Raw genomic sequence first — 18,487 nt, 5'->3', positions numbered from 1 at the left:
AATACAGACCAGCAGGTTGAGGATGAGGAGCACAGTTAATCCAGACGGGCCACAGAAAGCAGGCATACCACAAACATAAACCACTGCAAATTAATACATTTACCTAACCATGAGAAGTCTGAAGATAATCAAAACATGTATGTTGAACTGCGGTAAGAGGGCAGGCTGGGTGCTGGAAGGTTCTGGAAGGGTGCGGAGGAGTGAGGCAGCTGGCTTAAATGATTCTGGAGGGGTGTTAAAGGAGTGAACATTGTGCTGCACGTGCATTTTTAATAGATGATTTTATTGCGTGAGTGTCTCCAGCAGGGGGGAGTGTGACTCGTCATCATTACAGGAGCTCTACTGTGAATGTGAACGGGTCTGTGCCTGTGATTGTAAGTACATTGCTGTTTGTGCATTTGAGTGTTTGCAAGAGACTCTGTGTAAAAAAGAGTAGTTTTATTTTTTGTAAGTAAATATACGTATGTGTATTTGTGTGTGTGTGCCCATGTGTGGGCTCGTGTGTGCATGTGTATATGCTTGTGTCTATGGATGTGCATGTGTGTAGTTCCTCAGATGCCAGAGGTTGTATTTTACAGAAAGGGTTAGAAGTTGAGTGTTTGAGCAGTGTTTTAGTAGTGTTTCAGTAGACTGAGTGTTAACAGTACAGGTTCCAGCTGTCTCAGGCCCGTGGCTGTAGACCAACACTGGTGCTTTGTGGGATATGTAGCTCCACTATAGCATGCAGGACTTCTCCACACACTCCCGACAGTATGTTGGAACATGCATACACACACACCTGAGAGATGTCCATTACAGAATCGCAGCTCAAGGGTCGTGCTGAGGTCAAGTCGTTGAAGCCCAGCAATGTTGAGATAATGCCATTCTGATCGATTCGGCGGATCATGGTGCCATCCACAAAGAAGACAATTCCATACTTGTCCACTGTAATACCTACAGCAAAAAGTAATTTGTAAAGAGTAATGTGTAAGAGTAATGTTTACGAGTAATGTGTAAGAGTATGTTTAAGAGTAATTTGTACTGTGTAATGTTTAATGTGTAATGTGTACTGTGTAATGTGCACTGTGTACTGTGTACTGTGTAATGTTTAATGTGCAATGTGTACTGTGTAATGTGCACTGTGTACTGTGTAATGTTTAATGTGTACTGTGTAATGTGCACTGTGTACTGTGTACTGTGTAATGTTTAATGTACAATGTGTACTGTGTACTGCTTAATGTGTACTGTGTAATGTGTAATGTGCACTGTGTACTGTGTAATTTTAATGTATGTGTACTGTGTAATGTGTAATGTTTAATGTGTACTGTGTAATGTGTAATGTTTAATGTGTACTGTGTAATGTGTACTGTGTAAAGTTTAATGTGTACTGTGTAATGTGTACTGTGTAATGTGTAAAGTTTAATGTGTACTGTGTGATCTGTACTGTGTAAAGTTTAATGTGTACCGTGTGATGTGTACTGTATAAAGGTTAATGTGTACTGTGTAAAGTTTAATGTGTACTGTGTACTGTGTAATGTGCACTGTGTACTGTGTAATTTTAATGTATGTGTACTGTGTAATGTGTAATGTTTAATGTGTACTGTGTAATGTGTACTGTGTACTGTGTAAAGTTTAATGTGTACTGTGTAATGTGTACTGTGTAATGTGTAAAGTTTAATGTGTACTGTGTGATGTGTACTGTGTAAAGTTTAATGTGTACCGTGTGATGTGTACTGTGTAAAGGTTAATGTGTACTGTGTAAAGTTTAATGTGTACTGTGTAATGTGTAAAGTTTAATGTGTACTGTGTAATGTGTACTGTGTAATGTGTAATATTTAATGTGTACTGTGTGATGTGTACTGTGTAAAGTTTAATGTGTACTGTGTACTGTGTAAAGTTTAATGTGTACTGTGTAATGTGTACTGTGTAAAGTTTAATGTGTACTGTGTAATGTGTAATATTTAATGTGTCATATTTAATGTGTACTGTGTACTGTGTAATGTGTACTGTGTAATGTTTAATGCCTGTAGCAGAAGATTAGAGAAAGAAAACACATTTCAGTCCCTGTTTTGCATTCAACATAACACCAATTAAAAGCTGACTGTGTTGCTTTGGATCAATTTTACACTAATCCAGAGTGATCGATAATTAAATGAAGAGTCAGTACCACAAACAAAAGCAACGACTTCAGGGTCCAAACCCGATAACCATTACACAGATTTGCTATTTTTATTAACTATTGAGCTTCAGAAATACTGCGGGAAGGAATGAAGGACTATCACACTCAGGAGAATGTCCCCAGACAAATGAGACGTCCGTGTGAATTCATTATTACTAGGGAGCATGCAGAGGAAGGGGAGGAGAGAGAGAGGGGTGGAAGCATAATGAAGAGAAAGAAGGCATGAGGCTGTGTGAGTGAACACAGCAGTCAGAGAGGCTTGCCCCACTGAGGCACTGAGGCTCTAATCAAAGGCTTTTGTTGAGAATGTTCAATTTCTTTCATGAGCATTAACAACACAAAGTCTGTGCAATGACCATCCTAAAACCTGGGAGAGAGTAGAGTGTTACGCTTGCATTTCTGGAAATGGAGAAATGAGTGATAATCCAGCTCTACATATCAAACACGCTAACATCAGTACACACGCTAAAAGTTTTTTCAATGATGAAGATCTGCTTCAGATTAAAAGGGAATATGTTTAATAGTGACTTTTAGGATTTCTGAGAGAAACACAAAGCTTGCTAGGGACAGTGTGCTATGTTCAAAACAGCATGTGCCCCCTTTAGTTTAAAGGTGAAAATCTTCGTTTTTAAAGTTAACAAAGGAATGAAGAATAATGAATACATTTAAAGATCGAGATAAAAGACAAAGATAAAACAAGATCAGTATTTTTCACACTAACCCATCAAACATAGCATGATTGAAATTCTGATTAATCAAAAACAAATAAAGGTATTGATTTCTTCTGGTTGGAACATGTCTAATCTCTAGGTGTGAGACCAGTTCAACCCAGTTCAACACACACTACCCTGGCCCACGCAGAACTCTGGAGCTCCTGGACCACATGAACTGGATAGATCGTTGGTGTTAAATTAGGCTGTATTACGTTAGGCTGCGTTAGATTAGATTACGCACAGATCTGGGTTCTTACCTCGGGGGTTGGTGAGGGTAGCTTCTACTGCCTTGCCGCCATCCCCACAGCGGGTCTCGTCGTAGGGGAGACACTGGTCTCCTGTTCCTGCAACCAGCTCCAGGTTCTTAGCTACATCCTTCACAGTGTTCAGGGACTTCACTTTAAACACCTTTCTGCTGCTGGTATCCGACAGGTAGAGAACCCCAGACACCGGACTCGTAGCCAGGTAGTATTTATGTGCAGGACTGTTACTGCAAAGAGACAGGGGCAAATCTTAGAATATACATGTGAGAATGTAAGATAAGATGTGATTATGGGATGAGTATGTGAGTATGTGATGAGTGTGTGAGTATCTGCTGAGTATGGGATGAGTATGTGATCGTGGGATGAGCATGTGATGAGTGTGCGAGCATGTGATGAGTGTGCCGGTATGGGATGAGTATGCGAGTATGGGATGAGTATGCGAGTATGGGATGAGTGTGTGATGAGCGTGTAAGTGTGTGATGAGTGTGTAAGTATGGGATGAGTGTGTGATGAGTATGTGAGTATGGGATGAGTATGTGATGAGTATGTCTGATGATCTGAAGCAGATTTGAAGGAAATTCTCTAAATGGGCATAATGTAGCAGTGAAGGACCAGTTTCACTCTCAGACACATTCCCTGGGGAACAGTTGGGCCCTCGTTCACAACATGTGTAACAGCTGGGATATGAATGTACTTCTTATAATCAAAATCTAAAACCACTTATGTTCCACTGTGTCAGCTCCCAAAGACACGCAAGTGATGCGTCCAGCATTCAGCATGGACGTAGGGCCCGTGGCTGGTAACCTCCAGGCATCTAATGTGCTGTCAGTGTTTAGCCAACCTGGCGGAGGGGGTGTTCTTAGAGAGAGAGATTTAGTCTGAGGATGATATCTAAAAACATGATACATTCTCCAACAGAAATGGCTCAGCTCTCAGCAAACAGCACATTATGCACCAGTCAGGGTGACACAGACATCCCTCACACACGCCCAGGGAGCTCACAATATCACCGTCTGACAAAACAGCTCCAATCACGCAGGAGTGGAGAAGCCACCTGCTTGAGCACACACACTTCAGGCAGGAGCCTGCTTGCTGGACTCCCCTCTGCAAAGTAATCAAATAAGAGGAAACGCACCTGTACTATAATTCTGGAAATCACAAGGTGACTAATTGCAGCACACTGCTGGGTATGTCAATAGATATGGACCTTATTTAAGAGAGAGTACTTGACACGGTTCCCTGCATCTGTTCCGTCATCAGAGGGACTTTCTTCACTAAGAACACATTCAGCTTTTTGAACCAAGAATTGTTTTGATTCTCCATTAAAGGAAAAGTTTGTGTTTTTACATTGAGGGAACAAAGTGAGAGGCATGCGGCGATGACGATGGTGGTTGGATGTTAATCTGTAAAAGCAGGCACATATCAGCACACAGGATGTCTCAGTGCTTCCTTATTGGAGCTCGTCACTGTTATACAGGAAGAGAAAACAACATCTCTGTGCTTGTGAAACAGTGTGGCAACATAACCAAAGTGTCAGGCAGTGTGTCTATAACATAACCACAGTGTCCGGCTGTGTGTGTCTATAACAAAACCACAGTGTCCGGCTGTGTGTGTCTATAACAAACAGTGTCCGGCTGTGTGTGTCTATAACATAAACAGTGTCCGGCTGTGTGTGTCTATAACATAACCACAGTGTCCGGCTGTGTGTGTCTATAACATAACCACAGTGTCCGGCTGTGTGTGTCTATAACATAACCACAGTGTCCGGCTGTGCGTGTCTATAACATAACCACAGTGTCCGGCTGTGTGTGTCTATAACATAACCACAGTGTCAGGCAGTGCGCCTATAACATAACCACAGTGTCCGGCTGTGTGTGTCTATAACATAACCACAGTGTCCGGCTGTGTGTGTCTATAACATAACCACAGTGTCAGGCAGTGCGTCTCTATAACAGTGTCATGATTAGTCCCTCCCTGGTTTCAGCTTCTGTGGTTTCCCTGTCGTGTGTGTTTTGGTTCCATGCCTTAGTTTCGTTTTCTCCACCCCTCGTTTGATTGCTTGCACCTGTCCCCTTGTTTCTACCTTTGGTTCATGTATTTAAATCTTGTTGTGTGCCTTGGTTGTGGCTGTTCATTGAATGTATGTTTATTCTAATGGTTGTTTCTTTGTACTCCGTGCCTTCGTGTTTCCTAGCCTTTGTTATAGCCTACTTCCCCTATTTGTCTTCGTTTGTTTCTTTGTTTAATCATGTATCCCTGTGCTCTCCGTGTTGGCTCTATGACCTTGGACCGTTATACCGACTCTGATTCTGGATTTGCCCTGAATAAATCTCGCTTTTCTCCGCACATGTCTGCCTCCTCACCGCTCACCGTTACAAACATAACCAGTGTCAGGCAGTGTGTGTCTATAACATAACCACAGTGTCAGGCAGTGTGTGTCTATAACATAACCACAGTGTCAGGCAGTGTGTGTCTATAACATAACCACAGTGTCAGGCAGTGTGTGTCTATAACATAACCACAGTGTCAGGCAGTGTGTGTCTATAACATAACCACAGTGTCAGGCAGTGTGTGTCTATAACATAACCACAGTGTCAGGCAGTGTGTGTCTATAACATAACCACAGTGTCAGGCAGTGTGTGTCTATAACATAACCACAGTGTCAGGCAGTGTGTGTCTATAACATAACCACAGTGTCAGGCAGTGTGTGTCTATAACATAACCACAGTGTCAGGCAGTGTGTGTCTATAACAAAACCACAGTGTCAGTCTGTGTGTGTCTATAACAAAACCACAGTGTCAGTCTGTGTGTCTATAACACAAAACCACAGTGTCCGTTTGTGTGTGTCTATAACACACAACCACAGTGTCAGGCTGCGTGTGTCTATAACATAACCACAGTGTCAGGCTGCGTGTGTCTATAACATAACATAACATAACATAACATAACCACACCCCACACTCCAAACATGCTCCCTAGCACACCCCACACTCCTACCACACCCCCTAAAACACCCCACACTCCTAACACACCCCTAACACACACAGTTGTTACTGACTGTCTGCTGTTCACCTGGAAACAGAAGCAGCAGACTGTTGAGCAGACTGCCAGGTCTGAGCAGTAACCTCTGTTAGGCACTGAGGGGAAGGCGCCAAAGACAGTGATTGGAACTGTGGTGTGGCAGCTGTGGGCGGGCAGTAGGCAGGGTGTAGGGAGTCATGGGTGGAGCAGGAGTGGAAGATTCTTCTAGCGCCCTGCAGACTTAGATGCTACATCACCACTGGCTCCTGCTCTCTGGTGTGAGGAGTTCATCCTGACCTTCACACACTCTGTTCCTCCACTACAGCCCCTTCAGGAGATAATTGGATTTCGCTGTGGGTTGGTCTGATGATGGAGGGAGTAGCTCTGACACAGGAGGGGCAGCTTATTGGGGGTCACTGAACACACACACACACACACACACACACCCACACACACTCGCACACGCGTACACTCACAAACGCATGCTTTTGCACACATCAATTCTGCAGTACTTTTAAGCTCAGATTTTCAATTTGTAGTTCAGAGCATTACTGATGACAAACTTAATTTTTGATATCAAACCCTGCTAATGAATTGTATACTGGAAAGCGGTCAGGTGCATAATTTGTCTCTGAGCTATATGGAAGAGGGCAGTGATGGCAGAAGAGGGGGTGGTGATGTTGGGTGAAGGAGAGCAGACGAAGATAGCAGGAGAGGGGCAAATTTAAAGTCCTGCAACAGCGTGTCAGCGCTGAAACAGAGCGTATGTCAGTCCTGAAACAGAGCGCATGTCAGTCCTGAAACAGAGCGTATGTCAGTCCTGAAACAGAGCGTATGTCAGTCCTGAAACAGAGCGTATGTCAGTCCTGAAACAGAGCGTATGTCAGTCCTGAAATAGTGTATACCTAAAACCGAGCATATGCTAATTCTGACACCCCCCCATTGCTGTTCCATCTAACTATCTGACATTTGCTCTGACGAGCCTGACACTCTCCCACACCACAGCAGTGGTCTTTTGGCAAATGTTTTCTTTACTATATGACTGTAACAGGGCAGCACATTACATCACAGTATCAAACTGGCTCTCATCCTCGTTCTCCATCACAGGATCGTGATAACACTGCCCTTTTCAACACTGAATCCAAGGCTTGGTCAAGATGCTCAGACAACAGTCTCAATACATGTCATCCATTCACATGTCATATTTTGGCATTAACTACATAGCATCATGGCTCTTGAACAATGTGGTATTTAGATCAAATAGTGAAGTTTGAATGAAGTATTGATCCTTTAGAATCCCTTACCTGTGTCTGAAATCTTTATTTCTGTATGGTTCAATTAGAAGAGTGGGGGAAAAACAGAAGGGGGTTAGCAATGTTAGTGTTAACAGGATAAAGATAAGATGATAGCAATGTAAGTGTTTACAGTATAAAGATAACATGATAGTGTTGGTGTTTACAGTATAAGGATAACATGATAGCAGTGTTAGTGTTAACAGGATAACGATAATATGATAGCAATGTTAGTGTTTACAGTATAACGCTAACGATAGTGTTAGTGTTCACAGTATAACGATAACATGATAGCAGTGTTAGTGTTTACAGTGTAACAATAACATGATAATGTTGGTGTTTACAGTATAACGATAACATGATAGTGTTGGTGTTTACAGTATAACGATAACATGATAGCAGTGTTAGTGTTTACAGTATAATGATAACATAATAGTGTTAGTGTTTACAGTATAACGATAACATGATAGCAGTGTTGGTGTTAACAGTATAACGATAACATGATAGCAGTGTTAGTGTTTACAGTATAACTATAACATGATAGTGTTGTTGTTTACAGTATAACGATAACATGATAGCAGTGTTAGTGTTAATAGTATAACGATAACATGATAGCAATGTTAGTGTTTACAGTATAACGATAACATGATAGTGTTGTTGTTTACAGTATAACAATAACATGAGTGTTGTTGTTCACAGTATAACGATAACATGATAGCAGTGTTAGTGTTAACAGGATAACGATAAGATGATAGTGTTAGTGTTTACAGTATAATGATAATATGATAGCAGTGTTGGTGTTTACAGTATAACGATAACATGATAGTGTTGTTGTTTACAGTATAATGATAACATGATCGCAATGTTAGTGTTAACAGGATAATGATAAGATGATAGCAATGTTAGTGTTTACAGTATAACGCTAACATGATAGTGTTAGTGTTTACAGTATAACGATAATATGATAGCAGTGTTGGTGTTTACAGTATAACGATAACATGATAGTGTTGGTGTTTACAGTATAATGATAACATGATAGCAATGTTAGTGTTAACAGGATAATGATAAGATGATAGCAATGTTAGTGTTTACAGTATAACGATAACATAATAGGATATAGGATAACAATAACATGACAGTAGTGTTGGTGTCAACAGGAAAACGTTCAGTTCATTCAGATTATACACAAGAATGTCCTCCTCACCCCCCTCCCCCCTCACCTACTCACTCCTGCACTCATCACCTCCTCACCCCTCACCCCTTCACCCATCACTGCCAGCACCAGTTCAGTGCATGCGGTGTGTTCAGTACATGCAATGATAATAAAGACTAAGACTAATTAACTATTAACTATCTATTTCAAAACTAGAACAAAGATATGTTGTTTTTATAGTTTTACTGATTAGACAGTATGAGAAAGAGATAAATGTAAACATACAGGTAATGGCACCATTGTCTATTTGTTTTCCTCTGACAGATTTTTTGGGCTGTTGTGAGCCTTTGTGGGCCTGCTGTGAGCTGTGTGTTGTTTAGAGTGTGTGGACGTGATTTCTCCAGCGCTCTCGCTCACCTGTAGCAGCCTGGCGTTTTGGGTCTGGGACTCCCATTTAAATGAAAGTAAAACCCAAAGGGTCCAACACTGCTTTTGCAGGACCTAACAGTGTGTGTGTGTGTGTGTGTGTGTGTGTGTATAAACACACAGGACTACCTGAGTTCCAGTACACTCGTGACATTTCCCGTGGTGAAGATTCGGCGGATATAGTTGAAGTCGCCCACAAACAAGCTGCCATCGGGGCCACAGGCCAAAGCCACAGGCGCTAACAGTTTATTCCCATCAGCCAGGCCATTACAGCTCGGACAGGAAATACTGCGCCGCCGCCCATTACCCATGATGCTCCCAATGATTGGGGGCTGCTGGGTAATGAAGACATTCTCGCCATTGCCCTTGTGTAGGATGCCTGTGGGAGACAACAACAGACCTGAGTTATGGTTAATCTTAGCCTTAACAATAATCCTAAACCCAATCCTAACCCTAACACAACAGACCTGGGTTATGGTTAATCTTAGCCTTAACCATAATCCTAAACCCAATCCTAACCCTAACACAACAGACCTGGGTTATGGTTAATCCTAGCCTTAACCATAATCCTAATCCCAATATTAACCCTAACACAACAGACCTGGGTTATGGTTAATCTTAACTTTAACCATAATCCTAAACCCAATCCTAACCCTAACACAACAGACCTGGGTTATGGTTAATCCTAGCCTTAACCATAATCCTAATCCCAATCTTAACCCTAACACAACAGACCTGGGTTATGGTTAATCCTAGCCTTAACCATCATCCTAATCCCAATCTTAACCCTAACACAACAGACCTGGGTTATGGTTAATCCTAGCCTTAACCCTAATCCTAATCCTAATCCTAACCCTAACACAACAGGTCTGGGTTATGGTTAGATGACAAACTAGCTATGGCATAAAAACCATTAATAAAACACATTTTATATATCATGCTGTCCAAATGGCAAGTTGCCCAGTCAGGGTATTTAATTCATTCAGTAGTTTTATTTCTTTTCAGAATATTCAGTTTATATTTAAGATTCGTTCTGTAGTGGAGCAGTGGCATAACTGAGTCGAGGAGAATGGGGTATAAACACAAATTTTGTTTGGCTCCACTGTGTTTAGCAATGCACCCGAATGCCTGCTGATACACAGAGGAGATTCCACACAGTCTGGCTAAAGATGGCTGAAGGGAAACAGATGGAAGGAAAGTCAGACGTAAAGCATTTTTACGTTTCCTATGTGTCTGTGCAGCAGGTACATAAACTAATGTCCACGTATGTATTATGAATGTACACCACTTAAACAGTCACTACTAAAACTCTCCACCATGTTCAGGTAATCCCCACAGTGTTCATGTTGTTCAGATACTCTCCACAATGTTCAGGTAATCTCTGCAGTATTGAGTTTGTTCAGATACTCTCCAGTGTTCAGGTACTCTATCTGGCATTCAGGTACTCTCTCTGATGTTCAGGGACTCTTCACAGTGTTCAGGGATTGTCTCCGGTGTTCAGGGACTCTTCACAGTGTTCAGGGACTGTCTCTGGTGTTCAGGAACTTCTCACAGAACTCAGGGACTCTTCACAGTGTTCAGGGATTGCCTCTGGTGTTCAGGGACTCTTCACAGTGTTCAGGGACTGTCTCTGGTGTTCAGGGACTCTTCACGGTGTTCAGAGACTCTCTCAGGTGTTCAGGAACTTCTCACAGAGCTCAGGGACTCTTCACAGTGTTCAGGGATTGTCTCCGGTGTTCAGGGACTCTTCACAGTGTTCAGGGACTGTCTCTGGTGTTCAGGGACTCTTCACGGTGTTCAGAGACTCTCTCAGGTGTTCAGGAACTTCTCACAGAGCTCAGGGACTCTTCACAGTGTTCAGGGATTGTCTCTGGTGTTCAGGGACTCTTCACAGTGTTCTGGGACTGTCTCTGGTGTTCAGGAACTGTGTCTCGTGTTCAGGGACTCTCTCTGGTGTTCTCTCCACTACACCGTGGCTGTAAGTTGGCCAAATGTAAAACCTGATTTTCAGTCATTCCCCTTCCAGCAGGGTTTCTCCACCGAGTACCTGCTGACTGTGAGTAATATCAGAGCTGCCTGTCGCTATGGAGCGATGGAAGAGAAAGAGATTAAATGAGGCAGACCTGCACAAATCTAATTCATTAATGGGATATGAGGCCCTGGGGTGGGGGTGGGGGGTAGTGAGTAACACACCAGTACACCCACCACACCTCTCACTGTATATAATGATTCATATATTTTATGCATTTAATATTGTAAAATATTTAATATTTTATTAATCCACTATTCATTATTATAAGTCCTGATTTGGTCTTACCCAGTTATCTAGTTGTTTGTTTTATCAATAAAATATAATTTATTGTCCCTATATTACTTTTATTATTATTTTGTTTATCACAAATCACTTATCACAGAACCGTTATCATGTTCAGCATGATGGGAAAACAGAACCTGAGTGAATAGAGTGACGCCAGTAAAGCTGCCTTGAACTGAGAAACGGAGAGAGCGAGAGAGAGAAGAAACCAATCAAATGAGAGACTGGATGAAGGTCCACTTCACAGGGACTCCTGCGCATGAGTGGTTTCTCCTCTCAGGGCTGGACTGCTCTGTGTCCGGACGGACAGAAACACGCTGTGCCTGTAAGTATCCCTGATTCTAGTGACGAGGGTCGATAGAGGAGGCAGAAGACCCCCTCCACCCACTCCATGGTGGAAGGTCTCTGTCTGCACACAGCCCCTCCTTTCACAGACAATTCAGCAATAGGATGAAAACTGAACTCTTACATACATAAAAAAGCAAACAACATACAACATATGACATATAACGTACAATATTCGACATATGACATACAACATAAGACATATATAATATACGACATACGACAAATGACACACAACATACAATATTCGACATATAGGACATACAACATACGACAAATGGCAAGCAATATACGACATATGACATACAATATACGATACATGACATACGATATACAACATATGACATATGACATACAATATATGATATATGACATACGACATATACAATATACGACATATGACAAAGGATGTACGACATATGACATGACATACAATATACGACATATGACATACGATATACGATATCCGCTGCATGTCAGCAGAACATCAGCAATGCTGTGAGAGACTATGTTACTGAAAGGATTCTTGGCAGGTAGAAAATTGTAAAAGTGACAGCTAGATTGCAAAGTTTTGTGTGTGTGTGTCTGTGTGTGCGTGTACATGTGTGTGTGTTTGTGTATGTATGTATGTGTGCGTGCGTGCGTGTGCGTGTGTGTGTGTGTGTGTGTGTGTGTGTGTGTGTGTCTGTGTGAGAGAGTGTGAGAGACCTCACCACTCTGAATGTTGAGGGTGTGGTGTTTATCTATGCTCCAGCCTCCCAGGTTTGATGCCGTGCTCTCGTAACCCTGCAGGACAGCTGTCCTTTTCTCCCACAGGATCACATCAGGACACGACTCGTACTCAAAGCCCACACACACTGTCCAACAGAGAGAAACACAGTCAACTAACTCTAAACAGACACTTCTACAAAGAACTGACCACAGAGCTGAATAAGTGTCACACTACTACAATGCTTCGGATAATGAAAATCAACAGAATTGGAATAATTTATTACAGGATTATAAACAGTAATGGCCTGGTCAGTTTCCACTCTCACGGCCGCTCACCGAAGGCCTCGGTCAGGCCATACACCTTCTGGCTGTAGACGTCTGTCTTGTCCCAGACAAAATCGTAGGAGAGGCTGGGCGTGGCCGCAAACCACTTCCTGAAGAGTCGGCCCTCGACGGCCACCATGAGGTGCACTTTCATCAGGCTGAAGGGGATGGCAGCATGGGTCAGGGTGACTCTCAGCACAGCCTTGTAGCCTGCAGAGCGGCTGCTCAGGTAAGCCAGGCGCAGGTGTGTGCCGGGGACTCGCACCTCCTCCTGGACAACCTGCAGGAAGAGAAGCACTCAGGCTTCAGCCAATCAGACAACAGAAAACTAACAACCACTTTACTTACAGAAAAACAAAACGTTCTGGGATGGACTTCCTCAAATGCAAGGGTTCAAATGGCTTCATGGAAACGGAAAATTCAGTGTGTGCAGAGGTACATGACTAGAACGCCAAGGTGAAAATGTTTTTTATGCATTCTGACCTGCACAAGTCTATCTTTTGATTTCTTGTGTGGGTTTTATTAAACACTGACATTCTTGGTTTTGACAAAATCCTTTTGTTGGAATTAACAGTTCCAAATATTGCATTATGTTTTGGAAGTTGTAAAAGGCTCCCACATCTAGCTAAACTAATGTTAACATGCTAAATTAATGTTAACATTTCATCATCAACAACTCCTTATCTTCTGGATACGTGCCAACTGCATTCAAAACCAACAGTGTGGTACAAATTCTCAAGAAGGCCACACTTGACGGCTCCAACATTACCAACTACAGACTGGTATCACTTCTCTGTTTCCTCTCAAAAGCTGTCAAACAAGCAGTTTATAATCAATTGTCTCTTTTCCTCACCCAGAACCAGCTGCATGATCCCAATCAGTCTGGCTACAAACTGGCAACTTTCTACAGAAACGGAACTCCTAGCAGTGACGGAGAAATTTCATGCTGCTAAAGCCGTCAAACTGTCATCTGTTTTGATTCTTCTAGACCTTTCAGCAGCCTTTGACACAGTGAACCACAACATTCTTCTCTCTGCTCTCTCCAGACATGGTGTGATTGTCTCTGCTTGGAGAGGGTTTCAGTGCTATCTGGAGGGACGGTCCTATCAGGTGACATGGAGATCCACATCCAAACCGTGCAGACTCTCCACTGGAGTGCCACAGGGCTCGGTATTAGGTCTCCTTCTCTTCTCTTTGTACACTCGTTCTCTTGGTGATGTAATATCTTCTCATGGTTTCTCCTACCACTGCTATGCTGATGACACTCAATTATTTCTTTCTTTTCCACCCTCTGGCACGCAGGTCTTGAGACGTATGTCAGCATGCTTGACTGACATCATGTCATGGATGACAGCCCACCACTTGAAGCTCAGCCCCAGTAAAACCAAACTTCTGTTCATCCCAGGTACTCCCAATCCTTACCATGACCTCACAGTTTCCTTCGAGAACTCCCTGGTATCACCATCCAAAGCTGCCCATAGCTTTGGGATAACTTTGGACAACCAGTTGTTGTTCTCATCTCATGTTTCTAATCTAACCCGGTCTTGCAGATTTCTCCTTTGTAACATATGAAGGATTTGGCCCTTTCTTCCACAGAAAGCTGACCAGGTGCTTGTACAGTCTCTTGTGATCTCAAAGGTTGACTACTGCAACTCGCTACTTGCTGGTCTTCCTCTAAGAGCCATCAAATCTCTACAATTTGTCCAGAATGCAGCAGCACGACTGGTCTTCAATCTTCCAAAGTTCACACGTTACTCCACTGCTACGCTCCCTTCATTGGCTCTCAGCAGCTGCACACAGCAGATTTAAAATCTTGATGCTCGCCTAAGTCAAAAATGGACCAGCCCCTTCATACATGAGGTCAATAGTCAAAGCCTGATCCGTACCTCGAGTACTTCAAACCTCAAGAACGGCTCAGCTTGAAATACCATGGAAGGTCTCGTGGAAGAAAAGCATCAAGACTATTTTCTGTCCTGGCTCCAAGATGATGACATGAACTCCCACTGGCTGTCCGGACAGCAGAGTCCCTTGCAGTCTTCAAAGGCAGACTGAAGACCCATCTATTTGCAGAATGTTTAAAGGACAACTGACCCTGCTCCCATATTGACAGACTAAATTAGTACTTATTGTAGGGTATTGTTTATGTTGTTTAACAAACTCTGGCAGTTATTGTTTATTCCATTTATCATTGTTTCAGATAGACCTTATTTATTTCATACTTCTAAGTATCAGCATTGATCCCTGTATTCTACAGTATTCTAATTCATTGGTATGCTGGACTCTAACCTACTGTACTGTAGTAGGATGTGTAAATGAGTAAATGACAAAGCACTTTTGTAAGTCGCTCTGGATAAGAGCGTCTGCTAAATGCCATAAATGTAAACGTACATGTAAACATGCTAAACTAATGGTAACATGCTAATCTAATGTTAACATGCTAAACTAATAGTAACATGCTAAACTAATGTTAAGATGCTAAACTAGTGGTAACATGCTAAACTAATGTTAAGATGCTAAACTAATGGTAACATGCTAAACTAATGTTAAGATGCTAAACTAATAGTAACATGCTAAACTAATGTTAAGATGCTAAACTAATAGTAACATGCTAAACTAATGTTAAGATGCTAAACTAATAGTAACATGCTAAACTAATGTTAAGATGCTAAACTAGTGGTAACATGCTAAACTAATGTTAAGATGCTAAACTAGTGGTAACATGCTAAACTAATGTTAAGATGCTAAACTAGTGGTAACATGCTAAACTAATGTTAAGATGCTAAACTAGTGGTAACATGCTAAACTAATGTTAAGATGCTAAACTAGTGGTAACATGCTAAACTAATGTTAAGATGCTAAACTAATAGTAACATGCTAAACTAATGTTAAGATGCTAAACTAGTGGTAACATGCTAAACTAATGTTAAGATGCTAAACTAATAGTAACATGGTGCAACATATCAACTACTCAGTGCTATACAGAGAGCCACTCACATCAAAATGGAAAGTTTTTTCACCTCAGAATCAAACTTCACATTACTTTACAACAAAAAAAAAACTTAACAAGTCACTATTCTAATGACTTAGCCTCCTAGTTAAGTGTTATTAAAGTGTTATTTAATAAATGCCATGAAATGTGGTTAGCTAGCTAGTTATTCTAGCATTTGTCTTCTAAAATCTGTGAATAGGAAATAATTTTTGATAAAGTAGCTTCAAACTGTTAGCCTCAGAGGTGAACTGACTGAGGAGTGTGATTGGCAGAAACTGTCATTACAGACATTGTTGCTTTTCTTCACACACACATATACATTTAGTCTCAGACAAAAATACATGTAGCCCCCCACGGCCTTCCTGCCCCCAAACATGTGGAAAAGCATACAAATGCACATTAATAACAAACCCACATCTGCATACAGATTTTTGACCGCAGTGGCAAGCATACAGGCATATCTGCATACACAAACACACTCAAACAAACACCATCTTATGCACAAACACACTCAAACAAACACCATCTTATGCACACACACAAGGCCTAACTGCCTGCAACTCTCACCATTCGAAAAAACAAACAACAGCAAAACATTTTCCTCAACAAGACAGCAAAAGCTTGTCACTAGTTATGTTAAACTCCAGGACATAAATATTCAACGAGCATCTGTTTTCTGTTAAATGTAATTATCATTATTGTGGAAAAGCTCTCAGAAAGCACACACGCAGGAAACTGGTTGGACAGTGTATCTCCAACCAGTTATGAAGGCTTGATAACATGACAGTGTTGCCACCTGCAAGACTAATTCCTCTTTTCCTGCTTGAGATGTTCTAGCCTCACCCCTCTGTGCACCAGAACATGGTTCTTCAAACACTGAGGTGGGCCGAATCATGCAGGTGTGAAACACCCCCCCCCACACACACTCACACACGCGCTCGTGCACAAATACTATAGCTACAGCGAATTTACACAGAGCTATACATAAAGCCAGTGTGATGTGGTGTCTACTAAGAGCAGTGAGTCACTTAACAGCTCACAAGAAGTGTACAACTAATCACAAAACACAGAAAGATTTCAAATGTGTTCACAGAGCTCTACTCAATATGAACATGTTAGCCTGGGGGCTACTGCAGAATTCAGTATATATGCAGTCTAATTCTAAACAAATTTTGGGTTTGAAGTGAAACCAGATGACTGGTTGTGCGTTTCACATAGAGCAGGTTTTGGTCCCCGCTCACCTGGATCTCAGGGACAATGGCGCCCCTCTCTGAACAGGCTCCGGACAGCGTCGTCAGGGGGGCGGGCACCACTATTGGGCTGGGCCGCGACAAACTGCTGAGGTCACAGCTGGGGATGTCGTTGACCTCATGCCTCATGACGACAGTGTCCATGACGAAGAATCGCGACCATGGCAACCACAGAGTGTGCTCCTGTGTAATGAACGGGGCACGCTCGAAACGCAGCGCCACGGCCACGCCCCCATTGGACAGCAGATCGAAGCTGCAACACAGAGCGAGTGAGAGAACATTGTATTAATCTGACAACACAACTGAGAGTTTCTTTGATTAACTGCTTGTACATCAAAATACAGTTTGATCATTCATTTTGGACCCTTAGTCATGAAGCAGCTTCTCGATACTAGAACACTACACCAATATAATATAGAGCGCATTTCAAGAATGCCTGAAATGCCGATGTCGCCTTATTAATTAAACAGTGCACATCAAATGTCGTGTCCTATTACAGAAATAGAAAGATTCAATATGCAATTACATTATTATGCTTTTATTCTTCATTCAGCAATGCTACACTAAACCCTGTATGCTAAACACCATACACTAAACACTATACTAAACACCGTACATTAAACACTGTATATTAAACACTGTACACTAAACACTGTGCTCTAAAAACAGTATACTAAATACCATACACTAAACACTGTACTAAACACTGTACACTAAACACTGTGCACTAAACACTGTATACTAAATTCTGTACACTAAACACTGTATACTAAACACTGTATACTAAACACTGTACACTACACACTGTACAAGGTATATTAAACATTGAATCCGGTATACTAAATACTGAACACTGTAAACTATTAAACATTGTAAACTGTATTGCCATGTTTACCCCTCCCTGGCGTCGCGGTTCCCACAGCAATGCCACTATGTGTGTTTACTTCCTGGTTTTGTTTCCTCGTGCTCCCTTGTTTTGGTTTCATTGTGTTCCACCCACTTGATAGTATCTATGCCTGTTACTGCTGATTGCCTGTATCTTGTTGGTCCTCATTAGTCTTTGTAAACCCTGTGTAGTCTTGTATTCTTTGTGAAGTCTTGTGAACCTGTGTTACGTTTCTGAGCCGTTTGTATTGTGTGCGTTTCCCCTGGTTATTTTGATTTCTGCTCTACTTTTTGGATTGCCCTCTGTGTCTGCTCCCTGTCTGTTTTGGTTGCCTCGCTGACTGCTCTTCTCAATTTATGACCTTTGCTTCTGTTCTTTGGACTATGACTGTGGAACTAACCGTATTCTCTATTAAACTGCAAGCAACTCTGTTTGTGCTCGGAACGTAATGGAAGACTTCGCCTATAAATGGAGTCGGCAGGTATGGCTCAAGGTCAATTGTTGAGTGAACATCATCAGAAGGTGAGTCATGAATTAACATGTTGGAGGAACTAATGAGACACACACAGCCGCTCACCTGGGTTTAAGCCCTATGCTTCCCCAGTGTCTGCCGTGCCCTCTGAAGTGGCTGTGTCTGTCTGT

General features: G+C 42.0%; 1 protein-coding gene across 9 annotated transcripts in view; it reads right to left on the bottom strand.

Moving 5' to 3' along the window:
- Positions 1-18,487, bottom strand: part of tenm4 (teneurin transmembrane protein 4) — a 170,194-nt gene that overhangs the window by 25,679 nt on the left and 126,028 nt on the right. For 5 of the 9 annotated variants that reach the window (XM_035534068.1, XM_035534067.1, XM_035534071.1 and 2 more), the window contains 7 exons: positions 16,951-17,212; positions 12,733-13,000; positions 12,399-12,542; positions 9,156-9,405; positions 7,460-7,480; positions 3,129-3,361; positions 779-933 (listed from right to left, as the gene is read on the bottom strand). In XM_035534068.1, coding sequence (XP_035389961.1) covers positions 779-933; positions 3,129-3,361; positions 7,460-7,480; positions 9,156-9,405; positions 12,399-12,542; positions 12,733-13,000; positions 16,951-17,212 — 1,333 coding nt within the window. The remainder of the gene's footprint in view (positions 1-778; positions 934-3,128; positions 3,362-7,459; positions 7,481-9,155; positions 9,406-12,398; positions 12,543-12,732; positions 13,001-16,950; positions 17,213-18,487) is intronic. The other 4 variants (XM_035534070.1, XM_035534072.1, XM_035534073.1 and 1 more) reach the window with 1 other exon arrangement.

Source organism: Electrophorus electricus, chromosome 15 (assembly GCF_013358815.1).
Source record: "Electrophorus electricus isolate fEleEle1 chromosome 15, fEleEle1.pri, whole genome shotgun sequence".
Lineage (NCBI taxonomy): Eukaryota > Metazoa > Chordata > Actinopteri > Gymnotiformes > Gymnotidae > Electrophorus > Electrophorus electricus.
The sequence above is the reverse complement of the archived record's forward strand: the minus strand, read 5'-3'. Positions and strand labels throughout refer to the sequence as shown.